The sequence below is a fragment of the Podarcis vaucheri genome, assembly GCF_965113315.1.
Source record: "Podarcis vaucheri genome assembly, chromosome: 1".
NCBI classification, from domain to species: Eukaryota; Metazoa; Chordata; class Lepidosauria; order Squamata; family Lacertidae; genus Podarcis; species Podarcis vaucheri.
Genome location: NC_138759.1, coordinates 67,319,601 through 67,338,642, shown reverse-complemented (window position 1 = coordinate 67,338,642; position 19,042 = coordinate 67,319,601). Strand labels below are relative to the sequence as shown.

Genomic DNA, 19,042 nt, shown 5'->3' with positions numbered 1-19,042 from the left:
AAAGTTACCAACTAAAGGTCAGAAAATACCACATTTATAAAAATCATATGACTATCTTACTTCTTTATGCCAGAATATAAGATCTTATGATTATAAAACAGAACAGGGGGACAGGATTCATTCTGGTTTAAGGTTTATTGCTTTATCAGCCTGTAGTTCAAGTTATTTTATGTATTTCAGCCAATTAGATATTTTCAATAAAAAGTTCACAATATTAAGTTGAATGGTTTAATATAGCTGAGTTTCCATCCAATACATACTAAATATTACATCAAATAATCAGGTGTCCGACAAGCTAAGGAGACTGTTTTTCACTTGATTCAAATTTAGTTTCCAGAAGTTAAGTGTATCATACAGCTGTTGCCACTGCTGTTTTCCAAAGGTTCGATGTGTGCTGTGACTAAAATAAAGAAATGTAAAAGGAATTGCATCAAAGTTCTGCTTTCAAAAACACACACCATATTTTCGGTACATATGTATTGAGAAAAAAATAAAACATGAGTAAGATGCGAAAACAAAACTTTTTACCCTCTATAACAAGGCTTTATAGACAAGCTAGTCTGGTATTCTGCAGCCTTCGTCAGTACTTAAAAACCTCAGACAAAACTCATTAGTATTCTTACCACTGTTTGGCCATTAAATGAAATGTGCTGGAAAATAGGACTCTTTCATTAAATAAGCTAATCACATTCAGTCTGTGCTTTAATAAAATTATGATAAATAGCAACTATTTAACTACAGGCAACTGATAGGAATATCTTGCGTCTAGTAAAAATATTAAACAGATGTTTAAGTGCTATAATTAGCACTGCACTAAGTTGCTTCACAAAAAGATTTAAGACTCACCTGACCACTACTTTTCTCTGTGTTTGATCAATTTTGCAATGCACCATCTTTGTCTTTACAGCTGCAAAGAACAAACACATTATGATGAATTTCTTTTAACATGTGTTGAAACCCTGACTGATAAGAGCTTCAGTAATCCCCTGGAACTGAAGTGAATATAGGGATGTCCTTTCAACGGGTGTTCAATTTTTGTCGTTATACTATGGCATGCAGAAAAATGTATTTCACTAAGCCTTGCATAGTGCTTTATATGTAAGAGAGTACTATGTGCACTTTCTACAAGGAGGTTCTCACTGGAAATCACATGCAATTTAACAAAGAGCAACAATTAAAAGGTGGGTTTCTAATATATCACAAAACAGTACAAGAAACACTGCATAGTCAACTATTGCATTCAAATTGTGGTTACAACAATAAAGCAATCCTGTTTGCTGTCTGCACCAGGGTGGAATACGCTCCCCTTCCCCTTGTCAGCTCCATGCTGGCAAACCTGAAGAACACAAGAATTGGGTCTGGATAATCTACGAGGGACCCTACCCCAAAACGACCCAATTCAGGACTTTACACTGGCTACTGGATTATAGCACGGGCACCGTTTGAGTCTTCACTGCAGTTTCCACACCAGTGATGACGCACTTTACCAAAAGAAGCAAAAAGGTGACTGTGACATCCTAACCGCCTGCTTCAAATCATTAGCAGTTGTACAGGTTTTCAGTATCAGTAAAGGTCTTATCAGCCAGCATATAATAGGATCATATAACCTCTCTTACCATCAATAACAAATGCTTCAACATCATCAGCTCCAACCTGAAGTTCCTGCTGCATAGTGTCAAATGAGATTTCCTTGTTTTCCACAGCCATTCCCATAAAGGTGAGCAGTCGCATTTTTGCCATGTTCTGTTCATGCAATAAACCTGCATTAGAGATCACACTACAGTGTAAGTTTTTGCTAGGAAATTGTTGATCCACGTCAGGCAGTTAGATACTTTTTGGGAGAACTGCACTGCAAAATTCACAGTACAAAAACTGAAGGATTATTATGTTCGGAACTTTAATTTATTCCAAGAGGTGGGGATAAGGTCAGTTTGCATTAAGAACGGAATACAGGAGGTGATGATAGAGAATGAGTTTGTTTCTTCTTGCAGAATAGTAGGCCTATTTGTTTAGGATTGAGGGTCATCCTCCACTGTCACCTGGTGCTGGCTTTTGTTCTGTGCTCAGCAGTGGCAGAGTGCTAGAAAGGCTGCATGTTGTTATGAAGTAATATTGGGAAAACCAAAATGCTTCCAAGAAATCTTAATGATTGTATGAAAAACAGTTGGTGCTTCTGTGACTGGCTGCTACATTTTTTTCTTTGCACACACATCTAACAGATGTTGCACCAATGTCAGGACAGAGTAGGTGTGATCTTACCACCCCTTTCATCTATGCAGCATGGAAGAGATAATAAGTACCTAACATACTACTTGCACCCCCCTACACACCCCAGTTAATCCCTTTCTATAGTACAAGTGAGACATACTGAGGCAACTGTGACCTGCCATCCCCACCGCAAGAGGTTCACTTTCCAAGTGTCAACTCTTACGGTCCTTAATTCTTAGGGTAGTTACAGAGCTGATTTCAAAATACGTTGTAAGTTTATGGAAGATGCATATTCAGTTTCTTGTTTGTATTACTCATTCCATATTATGACCAATTTGTATTTTATGCATTCATTTACATGGGAGGAAGAGGATGTCATCTTGTTGAATTCTACAAATGCTATTGATTGTGAAGTTCTTGGGATACAAAAGTGTGATGTTACAGCAATTCTCCCCATCTCCTGAGGCGGATGGGAATTCTAGTCCTAATTCCCATGGTGGAGGGCCCCAGGTTGGGGAAGGCTATAATACAATATGCAGCAATATGTGAACAGCAAACAAAAAATAAGTTGGTGTAAATTTACTTTGTTATTTGTTTTTACAAAATAGCTGAATAACGTTTCTGTAAAATAGTCTCTTTAAAGTTTCAGACATTGGAAAAGAAGTATGGATCAGATAACCTGAACACTCAACAAATATTTATGTTTGGAATTAATAACACTGTTAGACTAATAGAAGCGCAGGGAAGCACATTACTACCAGACATAATGTTGTGTTAATTAGCAGTAATTATGATGAAGGCTATTTATCTGGCACCAATTCAACAAAAATGTGATCATCATAACTCAAGCGAATAGGGAGCTTCAGAAACTATAGCTAACTGGTTTTAATGGAAATCTACAAGCACAAAAAATCAATTAGTGCTCATAAACTCTAATTAACAAATGCAAATGAGATGTTAATTACCCTGCTAAAGTAAAAAGGTTGCCCATACTACCAGATTTAAATGTGAGCATGTTAGGGCGATTCACAGTTGACACATGATAATACAACTGTTGGCCTAACTTGTCAGCGTTAATAAAACAACACATTGTAACAAGCTGATGCCACCTGTGAGAGCTTTTGCTGAATAGATGATTTAGAGTGGCAAGCCTTGTTATTAATTTTGAAGAAAAATAAAACCAGCAGGGGGATAAAATAAGGGAAAACATTAATTTGTAAAAAATAGAAAATATTATAGTATTAAAAGCATACTAGCCATTTAGAGGATTACTTCCAATACCGTAAAAGTTAAAAAAAACACCACAATCTGGGCTGGCTTAATTGGTTGGCCCAAAAAGAATTAGATGTGTTCTGTGCTATTCTCCATATTTTACTGCATTTCAAATACATAAAAATACATTATTTTCACACACAGACAATGGATGACCAAGTCACACTCAAGAGTAGAGCCACTGAAATCGAAGAACCTAAGTTACTTGAATCCATTTATTTCAATGGGTTTACTAGAAGTATAACTAATGGTAGATTAGTTGGTTCAATCCATTGTACAAGAATTTGTTATGTTTATACTACACTCAAATGAAACAAGTTGTCTTTGAATGCACTTGATTGGCACAATCTAATCTATGGTAACATCCTAGGAGAGGCTCCATTATTCATATTTTTTTAAAAATTACCTGATATTTAATGAGTACTATAGTCATGTGCATGCTTTTATAACATTCAAGCTATATCAGCTACCATAAGGTGAAAAGCTTTCTTTGTTTTCACTAAGAAAAATAATATATTTTTCTTTCTAAAATTTCTATCTTAAATTGAGGAATGTTCACCTTTGTTTTCAGGATTCTACCTAGTCCTAAAAATATTTGTATGTTTTAAATCCTATTACCCTTTTCTTTTCAAATAAAATTAACCTCCATTCTGGTCACTATTTTTTTAAACCCCAATTTTATGGAAACATTTATTCATTACCAGTATATCTAAACCTTAATGTCATAATATAAAAGCTTGCATCATTGAACAATTTTTGCATTGTCACTGACCCTTGTCCTAAAATGCTGCAATACAGAAAAAGTAATTTTCATGCATGCAATAGCTTATGAACCAGTGCTCTTTTGAAACAGTCAATTACACATCAATGGGGGAGTGCCAAAGTGTTAATTACTACTCCTTTCTTTCCACAGTGTGTAAATAAAGAGGCTGCTGACATTAACATTCCATCACAAAGCTTCATCCTATGAAACATATTAACTGGGACAGAATCTGCAAAAAGATTAAGCTTGCCTAAGAACACTTGCAAGTACACAATCTGATTGTACTTCAGCCTTGTTAGAGGGAGATTTGGTTGATTCACATCATGATCCTACAACAAGGGGTTTTGGTTGTTCTTCAAACAGCACCTTGCCCATGCAGTAGCCTGCATGTTTCTCTGCTGCACATCCGTTGCCAGCTTTGTGGCAATGGGGCTGCCCCCACAATGCTTGGTAGGTCATTTACGCAGCACTCTTGCACTATGTCGGGTTTCCCCCTCAACACTCATGCAGCACTGTTGATAACTGCGGCTTGCTCAGTGCACAGGTGGAGTATGTGACCAACTAAAGAAAAGCAAGAAGACAAGATGGAGGCTATCTTCACTCAAACAACAGGGCTCTTAGTCATTTAGACAATAAACACTGGGAAATCTACTTTCTCTACCTCTCATCTATGAATAACATAGTGGATATAACTTGGGAGTGCTGTCAGAATTCTCAAATTGGCTATTTTCAGTTTAGAAATGCAGATTCAATAATAATACCTGCTCCCACAGGATTTACTGTCCCTGTGTCTTTCCAAGTGGATGCTTGAAAACCACAGTTCAAACGCAAAAGACAGCAAAAGAAAAGCATTCAATTCAGAATGAACAGTCACCAAACTAAACAATTGTATTCTGATACAGTTTTTGATATTATGTAACTACAAGCACACACAACTGGAAAGAAAGCCTTATTGTGGTAGAACGTAAGCACCCTGGGAACAACTCTCTCGGGGTTGCCTGCAGATCAGTAAAGCGCCCGAGAGCCTTGGAGTGTGGGATCCATTCCAAATGGCGAAGACATTAGTGGGCAAAATCTCAAACAGCACTGGAGAACCCAAGGATAAACTTTAAATGCTGAGGCTAGGGGTGGCAAACCACAAGTTCAGGAGTCTGATCTGATCCCTGCTCCATGCAGCCAATTTTCCTGGCTCCTTCAGACCCCATACATTTTGGAGCTAGCAGGGGCTGGGGGAACAGGACTGGAGTGGGTGAAGCCCAGTGCCCTGATGGGGATGCAAATTGCCCCCTCCCTAGTCATGAGATCAACCATTTGGTAAGCGGATAGCAGCCATTACTCCCCTCCTCAGCTGTTCTGTATGCAGCCTCCACATGGTTGGTAAAGGGTAACTGTGCCCACAAGGCAAAAAAGGGTACTCATCCTGGAACTAGACACAGTCAGCAGAGCAAGTGGCCAGTCACAGCACCTCCTTCTGAGTAGCTGAGCTAGGTTTATATCACAGCCATGTCTTGGGTACACCAAATGTGCATTAAAAAAGAAAGAAAAAAACTTACCAAGAGAATCAATGAAGTCCTTGTTGTTCTGATAAAACCGGACATAGGATGCTAACTTGGCACTAACAAAAATCGTCAAAAGCTACAAAGAAAGAAATTGTCAATTATGAGAACAGGACAAGATATGAGCATGTCTAATTTAGCAGACATCTCCCGGACATTTCATTTAGAGAACAGAACAGAAAATACTGGTTGAATTCAAGCTGCCATGGTGTACAGCAGGGGTGGGACACTTGTGGCCCTCCAGATGTTGTTGGACTCCAATTCTCATCAACTCCATTGGAATGCCCAATACTCAAGGATGACAAAAGATCAAGTCCAACTGCATCTGAAGGGCCACAGATTACTCGTCATGGGTTTAGGGATTATTGTAAAGGAGCCATGGCAAACTGAACTCACACACTTCCCATGCCCCACCCTTCTCTTCCTGTGCAAAGATCAGAATGAGAGTGAATGCTTCTACTTTCCCTTTTGACTAAACCAGTTTCCTGCTACGTACAAATTATTGTAAACCATTTTTTTTGGGGGGAGAGAATACTTTCCAAAAAGCAGAGCATAATTAACAGCCCAGTTTATTTTAAGTCTAGTTAGCTAAAACCAATTAGGATCAAATCTTGGTTTGATTTATTTTAAATAACTAGAGTTAAATGGGAAACTTAAGATGGTCATGAGTCACTTGTCCTCAACATCTTATTCAAAAATATGTTTCTATTGCATGAGACTGTTGGATGCTGGGGTAACAGGTGAAGTAAAAGTTAAACTGGTGCCAGACTGAAAGCATTTAATGCAATGGAGATTGGGTAGGGCGTTCACCCCATCCCCTGTACCAAAAGGAAGTTACAGCAAAATAGTCCACCGGTCAGAGGTGAAGCTAATTAGCCCCCTTCCAAGCTCCTCCCAGGCAAAACCTTTCACTCTTTTTCACGCTCCACTGCCCATGCAGACTTGCAGACTGGTTGCACTTTTAAACATTCAAAAACAAAATTAAAAATATGCATATGAAGCCAGAACCAGGTTAGAGAAAGAACTCAATATTTGATGTCAACTATGTCACCCCCCCCCCAAGATACACTGGTGCAAGTCTCACTTTTCTATTTACTAATACAAATTCATATTTTCTGTGCTTATGCTTCTGTAGCCAAAACCGTGGGACTAATGCTGAAGAAAGAGGTACCAGTAAACTTGTAAGACGCACCTAGTTCTAGAGGAGAACAAGAAAAAAATTGTTCTCTCCCTCTCTGCGCAGCGCCTGTCCAGCAAAGCAGCAGGAGAAACGGAAGGAGATGTTTCTCCTGCCGCTTCGCTGAAGGGGCGCTGCGCAGCTCTCTCTCTCTCTGCACAGCGCCTCTCCAGCAATGCGGGAGGAGAAATGGAAGGGGCTCCATTTCTCTTGCTGCTTTGCTGAAGGGGCGCTGCGCAGAGAGGGAAAGCTGTGCAGTGGCTCTCCAGTGAACCAAAGCCAGGAGAGCAAGAGGGATCGGTGCGCACCAATCCCTCCTGCTGTTCTGGCTTCTGGGATAGCTGCGCAGCCTGCATTCACTCCATAAGACGCCCACACATTTCCCCTTACTTTTTAGGAGGGGAAAAGTGTGTCTTATAGAGCAAAAAATACGGTATGTAAAAATACAACAAAAATCTGTACGGGGCAGTATTGACAAAGGTGAAAATCACCAAACACATTAAGACACTGAACCAGGGAGGGGGGCCCTATCAATTGGGTGGGGAGAAGGAAATGCCTAAGTGCCTACTGGTGAAATTAAAGAATTTAATACAATTGGGATTGAGCACAAGTGGCTTCACTGCTACACCCTCCAAAAATGACCCAGCCCAATGAGGTCTGAGCAGGGTTGAAGAAGAAATGTGAGGTGAAGAGGATAAATGAAATGGTCATCCAGAATCTGGAAGCACTCCAGATTACAACATTTTGTTGTAGAGGCCTACTTCTCTCAACTCTGATTAATTTAAATAAGATGGCTTCAGTAACTATGTCTGAAGTTGGTCTATCTGAAACAAGTGAATGTTAACCACAATTTGTTGATCTGAGCATGGCAAGCCGTGATCAACCAAAAGGAAAATCAAAATATTCTAAACTACTCCTTCCAGCAGCTAGGGGTGAGAGGAGAATAACTAGTTAGCTCAAGGCTTATTTCCTAATGGTTCACATAACACTAAAATATGTGTTTGAATGACATGCAAACCTAGACACTATAAACAACACAATGCAAAATAACTTATGTGTGATTAAATCCCACTAAAATGGTCAAGCAATTCTATCTCACATGCAGCATGCCAAGTGTTCAATATTTAAGTTTAGAAATTAATACTTACATCATGAATAAGTTCTCCTTCCAAAAATTTGACCGGTTTTAAGGTGAGAAGGTGATCAAAGAGAAAGGTATTGGGATCCTTTAATGCACGGACAATACACCTATTTAGGAAAGTAAAGTGTAAGGAAGAAAAAATGCATTTCTAGTTAATTTAATAGCTTTTTAAAAACCATTCTGCAAAAACAACCTCCAGATCAAAGTGTATTCCGAAAACACTTGAACAGTATTTACAAATACAACATAAATACATATAAACACATTGGGTTAAGAAATAACAAACAAAAGCAGCATAAAAACTAATCAAGGTTGAGTGTTCTCTTTAAGAAGCCTGGGGGGGGGGGGGAGAAGGGATTTGCCTAACACTGAAAATGTTATGGAATGTAAGCGGAAAGAAATGGTGTGCATCTGTAACACCTATATATAAAAGCAAGCCTGCCCAATTGTCTTCTCCTTCCATGACACAATTAAATATGCATCTATATTTAGGGATGCCTACCAACCTTTTAGGTCTAAGTTTGCAGGAACATTCACCGAAAACAAAAGGCTATTCAGAACAAAATATTTTCTCTGTGCTATCATTGTCACAAAAAGGTCGGGAGTCTGGCTACCTAGCTGTGTGGCTGGCCATGAACCAGCCCCAGACAACAGTTACGTATATTTTATTGTAGTTGGCTTTCTGCTTCACAGATCAAGCAGACCTACAGTAAAGTATTAACTGCTTTTAATGCAAAATGGAGGGAACTGGAAACCAACAAAAAAATTGCAGATTGATCTCCTTTCTATACCAAATATTAGTTACTCCACATTCCTCCTGTACCCGCTCAGAGACACTTTCCTCCTGCCTGTTACACTTGCATGAACTACAATTTAACCCTTCCCCCCACTACTTTCCACCATAATAACATATGACACACTGCTGCTGCTACTACCTGGAAGAACTACCAAAGCTGGTATTTCTCCCTACTTCCCTTATATAAACCTTTCCAAACTGCCCCATTCATAACAAACCCAAACCAATGGCAGCTACAACAGGAGTCCAAACTAGAGTATGTTTTCTTTAATATTATGGAACGTCTCCCTGTTTGAAGAAATCTATTCAGTGTATAAGTTAAACAAACAAACATAACCCTAACAGTAGAATATTTTTTTTGGGGGGGTGGGTGGGAAGCGCCCTTAAAAACACATCTACATGGTTTGCACTTTTTTCTGGGGTCCCAATAAGCGGCAGAGCCAAGTGCCCAACTACGCATCACTGCAAGGGCAGATCAACTACAGAATGATATTGGAAAGGCATTTTACACAGTCTCAGATAATGTTTAAAAATGTTGATGATGCATTCAACTGGCATTTTCTACAAACACTAAGATCCAGACAGAAGTCAAAGAATTGCCGTTTCATACACACAGATCCTGCGTCCTGTGCAGAAGTTGTAAAGGAATTGGGCAGGAAATGAACTTAACTGTCTTAGACATGTACTTCAACTGAACTTTTCTTCTACTCTAGACAAGACGGTTATTTTTATACCAACAGGTCTTGGCCACCGCTAAAATACAAAAACAAAAAACCACTTCGAAAAATGTAAGAGGGTGACATTTAGGCATTCTAATGTGGGAGATATTTTGTACAGTTGTATCTTGGATATCAAACGCCTTGCAACTCGAATGTTTGGGCTCCTGAACCCGGAAGAGAGTGTTCCAGTTTGCAAACGTTTTTTGGGACCCAAACACCCGATGCAGTTTCCGACTGAGCTGCGCCCTGGTTGTCAAATGTTTTTGGAAGTCTAACAGACTCCTGGAACGGATTCCATTTGACAACCAAGGTATGACTGTATTCAGTTAAGAATCCCTGCATATCCCACACATTACCAGTTGTGCTCTCACCATCAGCAAAACGTCTTAGCAAAACCCCTTGCCATTCATCTACAAATCTGAAGTGGCAAGCAAAGTATTTGGAGAGTGGGGAGAGGAATAAGAATTTAGCATGTTTGGGGCTGCATTTCTTGTTACTGAAACTTTCACTGACCATTAACACATGAAACAATCCTAAATGTAGTTTGTAATGTTTACATTACCTGTGAGCATCAACTCTGGCTTGAGAAGCATTGTCCTCTGTGTAACTTCCCAGCAGCTCTACCATTACTTTTGCTGCATTATCACTGTGGGCAAGAAACAGTACTTCCTTTTAAAATCATTTCAAAATGTACAAACTTAAGGGGAGAACTGATAGATCAGAAAAAAGACCTAACTAAACCAGCATCCTGTGCTCACAACCAGATGCACATGGGAAGGAACCGAGTGTGACAGCTCTCTGCCACTTCAACAACAGGCATTCAAAGGCATACATAATCTCCGATTCTCAAGTAGTTCGTAGCTTATGAACTCGCCTCAACCCCTGTCCAAGTCAGCAATTATAACAGGCGACAACTGTTTTGTGTGGGGGGTTTGTTTTCCTGAACCCCACACATGTCAGTAGATTATGTGCAAGCCCACTCCGCCCCCACCCCACCCCCTTTTACAACCACTTCTGGGGTCGGTGTGATGGTTGCGCATCAGTTGGATGCATCTAAGACGGTTGTTGCTTGTACTACATGCAGTAGTTAAAGGTAAAGGGACCCCTGACCATTAGGTCCAGTCGTGACCGACTCTGGGGTTGCGGCGCTCATCTCGCTTTATTGGCCGAGGAAGCCGGCGTACAGCTTCCGGGTCATGTGGCCAGCATGACTAAGCCGCTTCTGGCGAACCAGAGCAGCGCACGGAAATGCTGTTTACCTTCCCGTCGGAGCAGTACCTATTTATCTACTTGCACTTTGACGTGCTTTCGAACTGCTAGGTTGGCAGGAGCAGGGACCAAGGAACGGGAGCTCACACCGTTGCGGGGATTTGAACCGCGACCTTCTGATTGGCAAGTCCTAGGCTCTGTGGTTTAACCCACAGCGCCACCCGCATCCCGTACATGCAGTAGTTATGTTAGAGCAATTTCCATTGCTTAATTATACACTGTGTGAGTAAGTGCTTCTTATTGTTTCTCCTGAATGTTCCAACCTTCAGATTCATTGGGTGACCCCAAAATTCTAAGGGAGTATCAAAGGAGATGGTCAGATAGTTAAAGGCACTGTGAAGCTATGATTCAAATGAAAAGTGCACTTGAAAGGATGTAGGAGTTTTGACTGCCAATGGTACCAAAGTGGTAAAACAGCTACATAGTCATTCAGTCTCAGGGGTCTTTTAAAAAATATATATATTAGAACTTTACAGTTTATTTTATACTTTTAAACTGATAAATTACCTGCCAGTTACAGAATTTTCTCTCTTAGGTGGAAACATCTTTACACGACTTACCAGAACACATCTGGATACAATCATTAAAAAGCAAAATAATGCTGAAAATTGTATGAAAATCAAGGAGCAGATATTATCAGGAGTGGGGAGGGCTTCACTCTTCTATTACTGAAATCTCTATTCTCAATTACTACACTTATAGAGTACAATTTCTTACTTCCACTATCTTGCTCCTGAGAATGAATGTAATTGAAACGACACAATATTGATGAAGGGCAGGCTATAAATCTCTTGGATAAAAGGATAATAAAAGTCAAAGAAAAAAATGTTACTTTCAAAATTAGAGCATCTCATATTATGGGAACCATGCATTTATAAAATGGTGGGCTTGTTTTGCTTTTAATTGGCTTTTGAAAGAGGACAATAACATTAGGTTATAAAAGTACAGCTTTCATACAAAAATCAGCTTTATTTCCAACTATATTGTGCTATTACCACTACTTCAACACTGAGGATTTTCTTAAGACTAATCCTAATGTTAAGCGCCATGTTTCTGCATTTAGCACCAGTGATTCTCAAGACCCAAATAGAACAGCTTAGAAAAACAACATAATTTCATATTATCATAATAAAAGACACATCTATTCTTTAATCAAAACAAAGGCATATCTCCATTTTTCTTAAAGCCCCAAAGTCTATTTTCTTTACTAGCACAGTTTTTTAACAGGCCTAGTGAGACCTTTGCTATTTTAAGATTTTGTACTGACAGCTAATCACTATCACCATCAAGTTTGACCTGGAAAAAAGTCTTATCAAGCAGTTCTGTAAAACTTCACTATAAAAAGAACAGAAGTAGGCTGGGGTGAGTTCTTGTGTTTTCTTTTCTTTTCTTTTTTTAGTTTGTACTCAGAAGGGAAAAACCATCCACATTACGTTTCCAGTAAAGACTCCAGAAACATCAGACTCTGATAACTGATTGTGTGTGTCAATAAGAAAGTATAGCATATACCTGTCTCACTTTTTGAACTCAGTCCATATGGAGAAACTGGAGATCAGTTTCTTCTGTCTAAGATAATCCATTATTTTTGGAGTGGAGATCAGATGAATGCTCACCTGTTCACCACTTGAGCAAGCATTAATGCTCACCTGTTCTCCACCAATCATTTTAAGCAATCATTTCAAGCAAACCCAACAGAGGAGAGAGACCTTTACCCCAAGAACACTCTAGCCATCTTTCCCAATGTTCAGCTAGAGAGAAAAATTAATCTCCTTTTCACCCCACTTCCACCCCCATGAAACAAACATGGAGGTGGAAAAATTACTCCTTTCTTCTCTATGATGGCTCAAGAGTTTACAATCTAGCTTTTAATACCAAACTAAAAATATTATTAAACATAAATTGTCATATGCAATCTAAGAATTAATATTTGTACCATTCAAATGAGAACAAGCAGCCCTTTATATTAAGCACACAATTGAACACAAGTCATACAAATTTAAAAACAATAATTGAAATGGTAAATATTTCAGTGATCTTCCCCTGCCTCAATGAATTGTGTCAAAATTGTTTGGCACAGTACGTAGTCTCAGTTACCTCTTTTTGCAATCTACAAGAACATCATAGAGCAGTCGAAGAAGGGTGTGCTTTTTCTCTGTGGTAAGATTCCAATCTGAAATCCATTTTCGAACCTATAAAAGATTTGACACAGAAGGCAATGATTTTTACTACTGAGAAAAGTTATTTCAAGTTCAATTTTTGAAAATGCAAATATTATAAAAATCAGAAGAATGTGAAACTATGAAACTCTGTTCTGTGCCTTGCTCAGGAGCAGAAATCATTAATGGAAATTTCCCATCCATGCTTTACTTTTCCCTTAAGAGAATGGATACCCTCGGTCTTGGGATGCTGAAGTACAAGGCAGCACTCCAGACAGGCTCGCATAAAACAAAACTACAACACGTTTGTTATTTTTACAATCAGAATTTGGGATTCCCTTAATCGAGAAGGGGTTCTTGATGATGCAGCATATTATGTAATTCTTATGATGTATTTTGGTTTGTTGCAATCTTATTAATTTTTAAGGGATTCTTCGTTAATATGCAAATACTATTCAACTGCTTACCTGCTCCAGTTCAGTTGGAATGTACCGTATAGCTCCACAGCTGGAGGCTACTTTAAGGAGGCTGCAGTAGACTGTATACCTTGAAGGGGTATTCTTCTCCATGCCATGGAAGAGATTACTCAGTCTAAGGAATAATGACAAGTCAATTAATTTCCAACATTTGTAATGTATTAATGGACATACACTGCTCATCTAATGTACACATTTTTGCAAAGGATCACAAGGGATAAGTTGTGTCTTACGTTTGCCTAAGCAGCAGAAGGAAAAGTTTTTGCCTTAAGTAGGCAAAGGGGTTGTGCTCACCGCTGCATTGAGCAATGACAGCAGGAAGAGTTGTAGAGCAGTTAGTAGGAGTGAGAATCTCAAGAGTGATTTTGTTGTACTCAAACAGGGCTGGGATGACAATATGGCAGAGAGGTCAGCATGGATGGAGAGTCCTCAAGCCTGGAGTATGTTGCTAATATCTATGAAACATGAGGAGTTGAGCGGAAAGGGAAGCTGTTCTGTTTAACCGAAGTATTGGAAGGAGAGGGATTTAAAACTAGACATATCCATTGTAGCATATATCCACATTTGCCTAACATTCCCTTTTAAAATGTGCCATATCTGTATTTGGCAGCATGTGGTGCAAAAACAACTGGTGGCTTTCAGAGCTTCTATTTAAGTGTTGCTTTTAATAAATTTGCTTACTCTGGTATGTAAATAAAATACTGAATAAAATCTATGTGTCTAACAAGTGTGTATTTGCTTAGGTTCCACCTCTCTCTCCTCTTTTTCAGCAGTACAAAATTATTCCTATGCATGATGGCAAGCGGCTGCCCTTAACTAGTCCCAGAATGACAGAGGCACCCTATTTCTTTGAATCCCACCCTGTTCCCAGACCGCTGCTTCCAGTGCATCTAACTCAAAGCATTATTGAGGTGAGATCAGATTTAACTGTCCAGGGGTCCTTTACCTTTATCTTACAACTGACTGGAAGACACTAATGATTGGCCATCAAGCCCAGACATAATTTACTGACCCACTCAAAGATACTCTTAATACATTCTGCCAAAAATCCTGCTTCTCATGGAATAATTGTGGTACAAGACGTATTTATTCCATTCAATCACCTAAGTCACTTACAGCTGCAGTCTGAGTGACGGTCGTTCACCTTCCCGAAATTTGACCAATTTCTCACACAGACTTTCAATCAAAGCTTCTTGTTTGTCAGGTTCCAGAATAAGAAGCAGAGATACTACACTGTTCATCACACTTTCAACATCTATATTGAAAAACAAAAACATATTTCAGTAATGAAAAATGTGACACTGAATTGTTCTTTGGTAAGACTGTCTCAGCTTTTCATTGTTAATACAACATATAGAAAACTCTTTCTAGACTAATGGACCAATTATTATTATTTTTTTGCAAACACCAACAGTAACTGTGGCATGTTTACTTGACTTCCAATTTATTTATTTATTGAATTTCTATATTGCCCCTCATGCAAGCATCACAGGGCAGCTTACAGTATAAAGACACAAAAATACATAACAAAAACTGAAACACACACTCCTAGTTTAAAAGGCCATAGATACATCCATACAACTCTTTTGTTTTTGTCTGAAGGGTGGTGAAATGAAGTATAAAAAATTACAATGACTACAGTGGTGCCTCGCAAGATGAAATTAATTCGTTCCGCAAGTTTTTTCTTCTTGCGAGTTTTTCGTCTTGCGAAGCACGGTTTCCCATAGGAATGCATTGAAAATCAATCAATGCGTTCCTATGGAAACCGCCTTCAGACCAGGTCCGGGGACAGTCTGTCCCCCGACCTCTTCTGAAGGCGGGGGGGGGGGACAAGGGCTTTTCTTCCCACCCCCAGAATTTAAAAAAACCCTGGGACAGCGGAGGACTTCTCCGCTGTCCGGGGCAATCTTAAAATGCTGGTGGGCGGCATTTTAAAATCGCCGCGGGACAGCGGAGGACTTCTCCACTGTCCGGGGCGATTTAAAAGCCTCTGGGAAGGCAGGCAGGGGGGACAAAGACTTTCGCCCCCCGCCAGCCTTCAGAATAGGTCCTGGACCTCTTCTGAAGGCGGGCGGGGGGCGAAAGTCTTTGCTCCCCCCCGCCTGCCTTCAAAAGCCGTCCGGGACAGCGCTCCGTTTCTCCGCTCTCCCGGGAAGGCAGGCAGGGGGGAGCAAAAGTTTTTGCTCCCACTCCCGCCTGCCTTCAAAAGCCGTCTGGGATAGCGGGAAGCGCTTCCCTGCTATCCCGGACTGCTTTTAAAATGCTGGCGGTGGGGAGCAAAGCCTTTCGGCCCCCGCCGGCCTTCCTGGACCTCTTCTGAAGGCCGGAGGGGAGGGGAAGCTTTGCTCCCCACCGCCAGCATTTAAAATAGGTCCCTGGAGATTTCCCTATGGGCTTTCTTCTTGCGAAGCAAGCCCATAGGAAAATTCGTCTTGTGAAGCAACTCGCAAACGGAAAACCCTTTCGTCTTGCGGGTTTTCCGTCTTGCGAGGCATTCGTCTTGCAAGGTACCACTGTACTTTGATAACTGGCATTAGACAAAAATCTGTTACACCCCTGTCCTCTGCACAGTTGTGGAAATCAGGACACCATTGCTAATTATACAATGTATGAATAATTAATTAATTATACATTGTGTGAAGAAGCACTTGATTTTTTCTGTTTGAAATTGACTGCTAAACAAATTCATTGGGAAATGTCAGGTTCTACCCAATTACTCCACACTATTCATAATAGTATGTTTATCATGTTCCACTTCAGTCTTCTTATTTTTCTAAATAAAAGCCTCACTCTAGCCTTTGGCTTAGATTTATCATCAGGTAACTGACAGGTAGGCAGTTGTGCCCACTTGTAAAACTTGGCCCCTTGTATACAATTATGCCCTAAAGAGAACATCTCACTTTTCTAGAAGGCAGATAATTTAAAAGAAAGTAGATCACAACCCTAGGTCAGATGATTATCAATAGCTTCCTAAATTATGCAAACACCAACCTTTATCATCATCCCTCAGGCACACATCACATGCTTCAATGATCTGAGCCAAGTCAATATGAAGTCCACCTTCAGAATTTTCTTCTGATATCTCAGCTCCCTTAGATTTCAGGTAAGCCCTTAGTTCTGCAGCCTTTTCAAAAGAAAAAAGCATCTATAAAAATAACATCCTTTAATCATAGTCCTCCTAATAATGTCATAAACATACACTTATGATCATCCTGTTTACTCTTTGTGACTCTACGCCGATGCTGTGTTAAACAGCTTAACTCCAAAGCTCCCACTACTTGATCACATTCCTCCTAGCCATGTAATAAATATACTTTTAAGAATACGCTCTCTATTCTTCCTGAACAAGAACCACTGACACATACAAGGCAGGGGGAGTAGTAATAAAGAAATATGATCAGATCAGCCTCCAAGAAAAGCTCTTCATGGGGCTCTCTATATTATACAGCAGGGGTCAGCAAGGTTTATCTTGCACACACGATTTTTGGCATCTCTGCGTGAACAGACGCTATTTCCAGTGCTGCGGAAGTTAGTCCCTGCACTGTGTGCAAATGGGCAACTCAGTTCAGGGGTGGCTCGTGGGCCGGTCAAACAACCTCCGTGGGCCGCTTCTGGCCCATGGGCCTTAGGTTGCTGACCCCTGTTATACACATAGCTGTCAATGTTTCCTTTTTCTTGCGAGGAATCCTATTCAGAATAAGGGAATTTCCCTTTAAAAAAGGGGAAAGTTGACAGCTATGGTTATACAGCCTGTAACTTCTCATTCGACACATGTTGACAGGCAGAAATATTCATTTCCCATCGTGCTCTTAAGCACAATCCCTTGGAGGTTAAGCGCCTCTAGAGACAGCTGCGCTGATCCAGCGAGAAAGGCGCCCGGGCAACCAACCTCGCAGGAAGGGCGTTTGCTAGCGAGGCCACAGCGGCAGCGGCGGCGGGGGGGGAGGGGCAAGCAGGTGCAGAAAGGATCCGAGTCTAAAGGCCGGACGAGGCCCCAGCTGGGCCTACGAAGCTGCTAGGAAGCAAAACCCCGCCAGCCTCGGCTTCCTTCACGGCAGAGGCTGGGAGCACTTCGCTTCTAAGCGGCGCTTCGTAGGGCGCGCGTGGAACCCGTGTATACGTGTGAATGAGGTTCCACGAGTGATTTCCCCCCCTCCTCCGCCCTCCCTAGCGGTGGCCTCCGGCACCTGAGGAGACAACAGCTGCCCTCCTGCATTCCGGGAGGGGCAGCGACGGAGGGAAACCAGCAGCCGCTCCCCACCCTGACCTGGTCTTCCTCGGTTATATCGATAAAAGCCGGGACGCTCATGGCTACAGACGGCCTCTCTCGCTGCCCCGAGCACGCTCCCCGGCCGGAAAGGAAAGTGGCCGCTCCCAGTCACGCCGCTTCCGCTTCCGGGGGACAGCTGACCTCGTCCTGCCCCCGGAACGGCAGTTGCCGGGCGCGCACGCGCACTCCCTTCAGCTGAGGCTGCCGCTACACTCGCCTTAACTGGAAGCGTGCCCGCCCCCAGGTGCGCATGCGCCGTTCGTGTCCCTCTCCTCGGATTGCAAGAAGGCAGCAGTTGTCCCGGTTGCGATTCCTTGTGAATCGAAGGCTGGATTACGCGTCTTTCGCACCTGCTAATGAGCGCCGTAACCTCGAGTTGTGTGCGTGCAGTCCGTGCAAGATAAGAACTCGGAAAAGAGCTTTTCGGAACTTAGGGTAGCAGCAGCTATTCAATACCCTAAAATTTTCTCTGTGCGTGGTGCAAATATGTTTGGTTTTTTTTAAGAACAGTCACCGCCCTCCGGTGTACATGATAGACCCGATTCTTAAAGCGAAACAGGGAAAAGGCAAATCGAGACGTTCGCGGCTCACTGTTAAATGTTAGCATCGGTGAGGATAAGGTAAAACCCCTTTGCCCGTTCGCTAGGCAGCCCTGGACTGGACTGGAATGCAGGAACCTCCAACACGTCATCAGAGACCACAAGGATGAATGGATCAGGAAGGTTTTTGTGGTGGAATGTGGCTGCTGGAAAAGTTCCTCCCCCAGTTCTTGAGGACTATAAACTGGAGAAGAAACTGAGCACATCAAGGGCTCAAACGGAATCCATTCCCCAACTATCACGTTGGAGATTATGATAACATTTTCATGAGGGCTACGTGTTCGTCCTCTGTCTGGCAGGGGCTTCACTCACTCCTCTTTATGATGTGAACTGCCTGCATGTACAGATTTAGAACTGATATAATATTGTCATTTCTTTGCGCTCTGTTATCCATGGGTGTTCCAGAATCTCTTCGGTGGATTAGCTGATGAAAGGCTTTTATGAGAAAATGCTTAAAGCCCGTATTCACTTTGCCTTGCCTCCTGTGCCATCTGTTTTATTATTTACTTCACATACACTTAGCCGCTTAACTTAACACTTACAAGATCACTTACAAAAATCTGAAACAATAAAACTTCATGTTAAAAAAAGGAATAAAATCAGAATATGGACTATCTCAATGGGTCCTCCACCCTAGCAG

At 41.2% G+C, this 19,042-nt stretch overlaps 1 protein-coding gene and 1 long non-coding RNA gene across 3 annotated transcripts; both read right to left on the bottom strand.

Annotated features, from left to right (window-relative positions):
* Positions 1 to 116: 116 nt before the first annotated feature.
* On the bottom strand, positions 117 to 18,225 carry EIF3M (eukaryotic translation initiation factor 3 subunit M). 2 transcript variants are annotated; one of them, XM_082210039.1, is made up of 11 exons: positions 17,721 to 18,225; positions 16,525 to 16,657; positions 14,650 to 14,788; positions 13,525 to 13,648; positions 12,996 to 13,090; positions 10,195 to 10,278; positions 8,125 to 8,224; positions 5,797 to 5,878; positions 1,617 to 1,760; positions 847 to 907; positions 117 to 400 (listed from the first exon to the last, which is right to left on the bottom strand). In XM_082210039.1, the coding sequence occupies exons 3-11, from the start codon at positions 14,772 to 14,774 to the stop codon at positions 280 to 282; spliced, it is 936 nt and encodes a 311-aa protein (XP_082066165.1). In that variant the 5' UTR covers positions 14,775 to 14,788; positions 16,525 to 16,657; positions 17,721 to 18,225; the 3' UTR covers positions 117 to 279. The 2 variants fall into 2 exon arrangements, with proteins under 2 accessions (XP_082066165.1, XP_082066164.1); XM_082210038.1 differs by having other exon boundaries at positions 17,801 to 17,959.
* On the bottom strand, positions 11,353 to 12,989 carry LOC309527866. The gene is made up of 2 exons (XR_014217398.1): positions 12,548 to 12,989; positions 11,353 to 12,514 (listed from the first exon to the last, which is right to left on the bottom strand). It is a non-coding gene; the product is annotated as an uncharacterized lncRNA (long non-coding RNA).
* Positions 18,226 to 19,042: the final 817 nt, after the last annotated feature.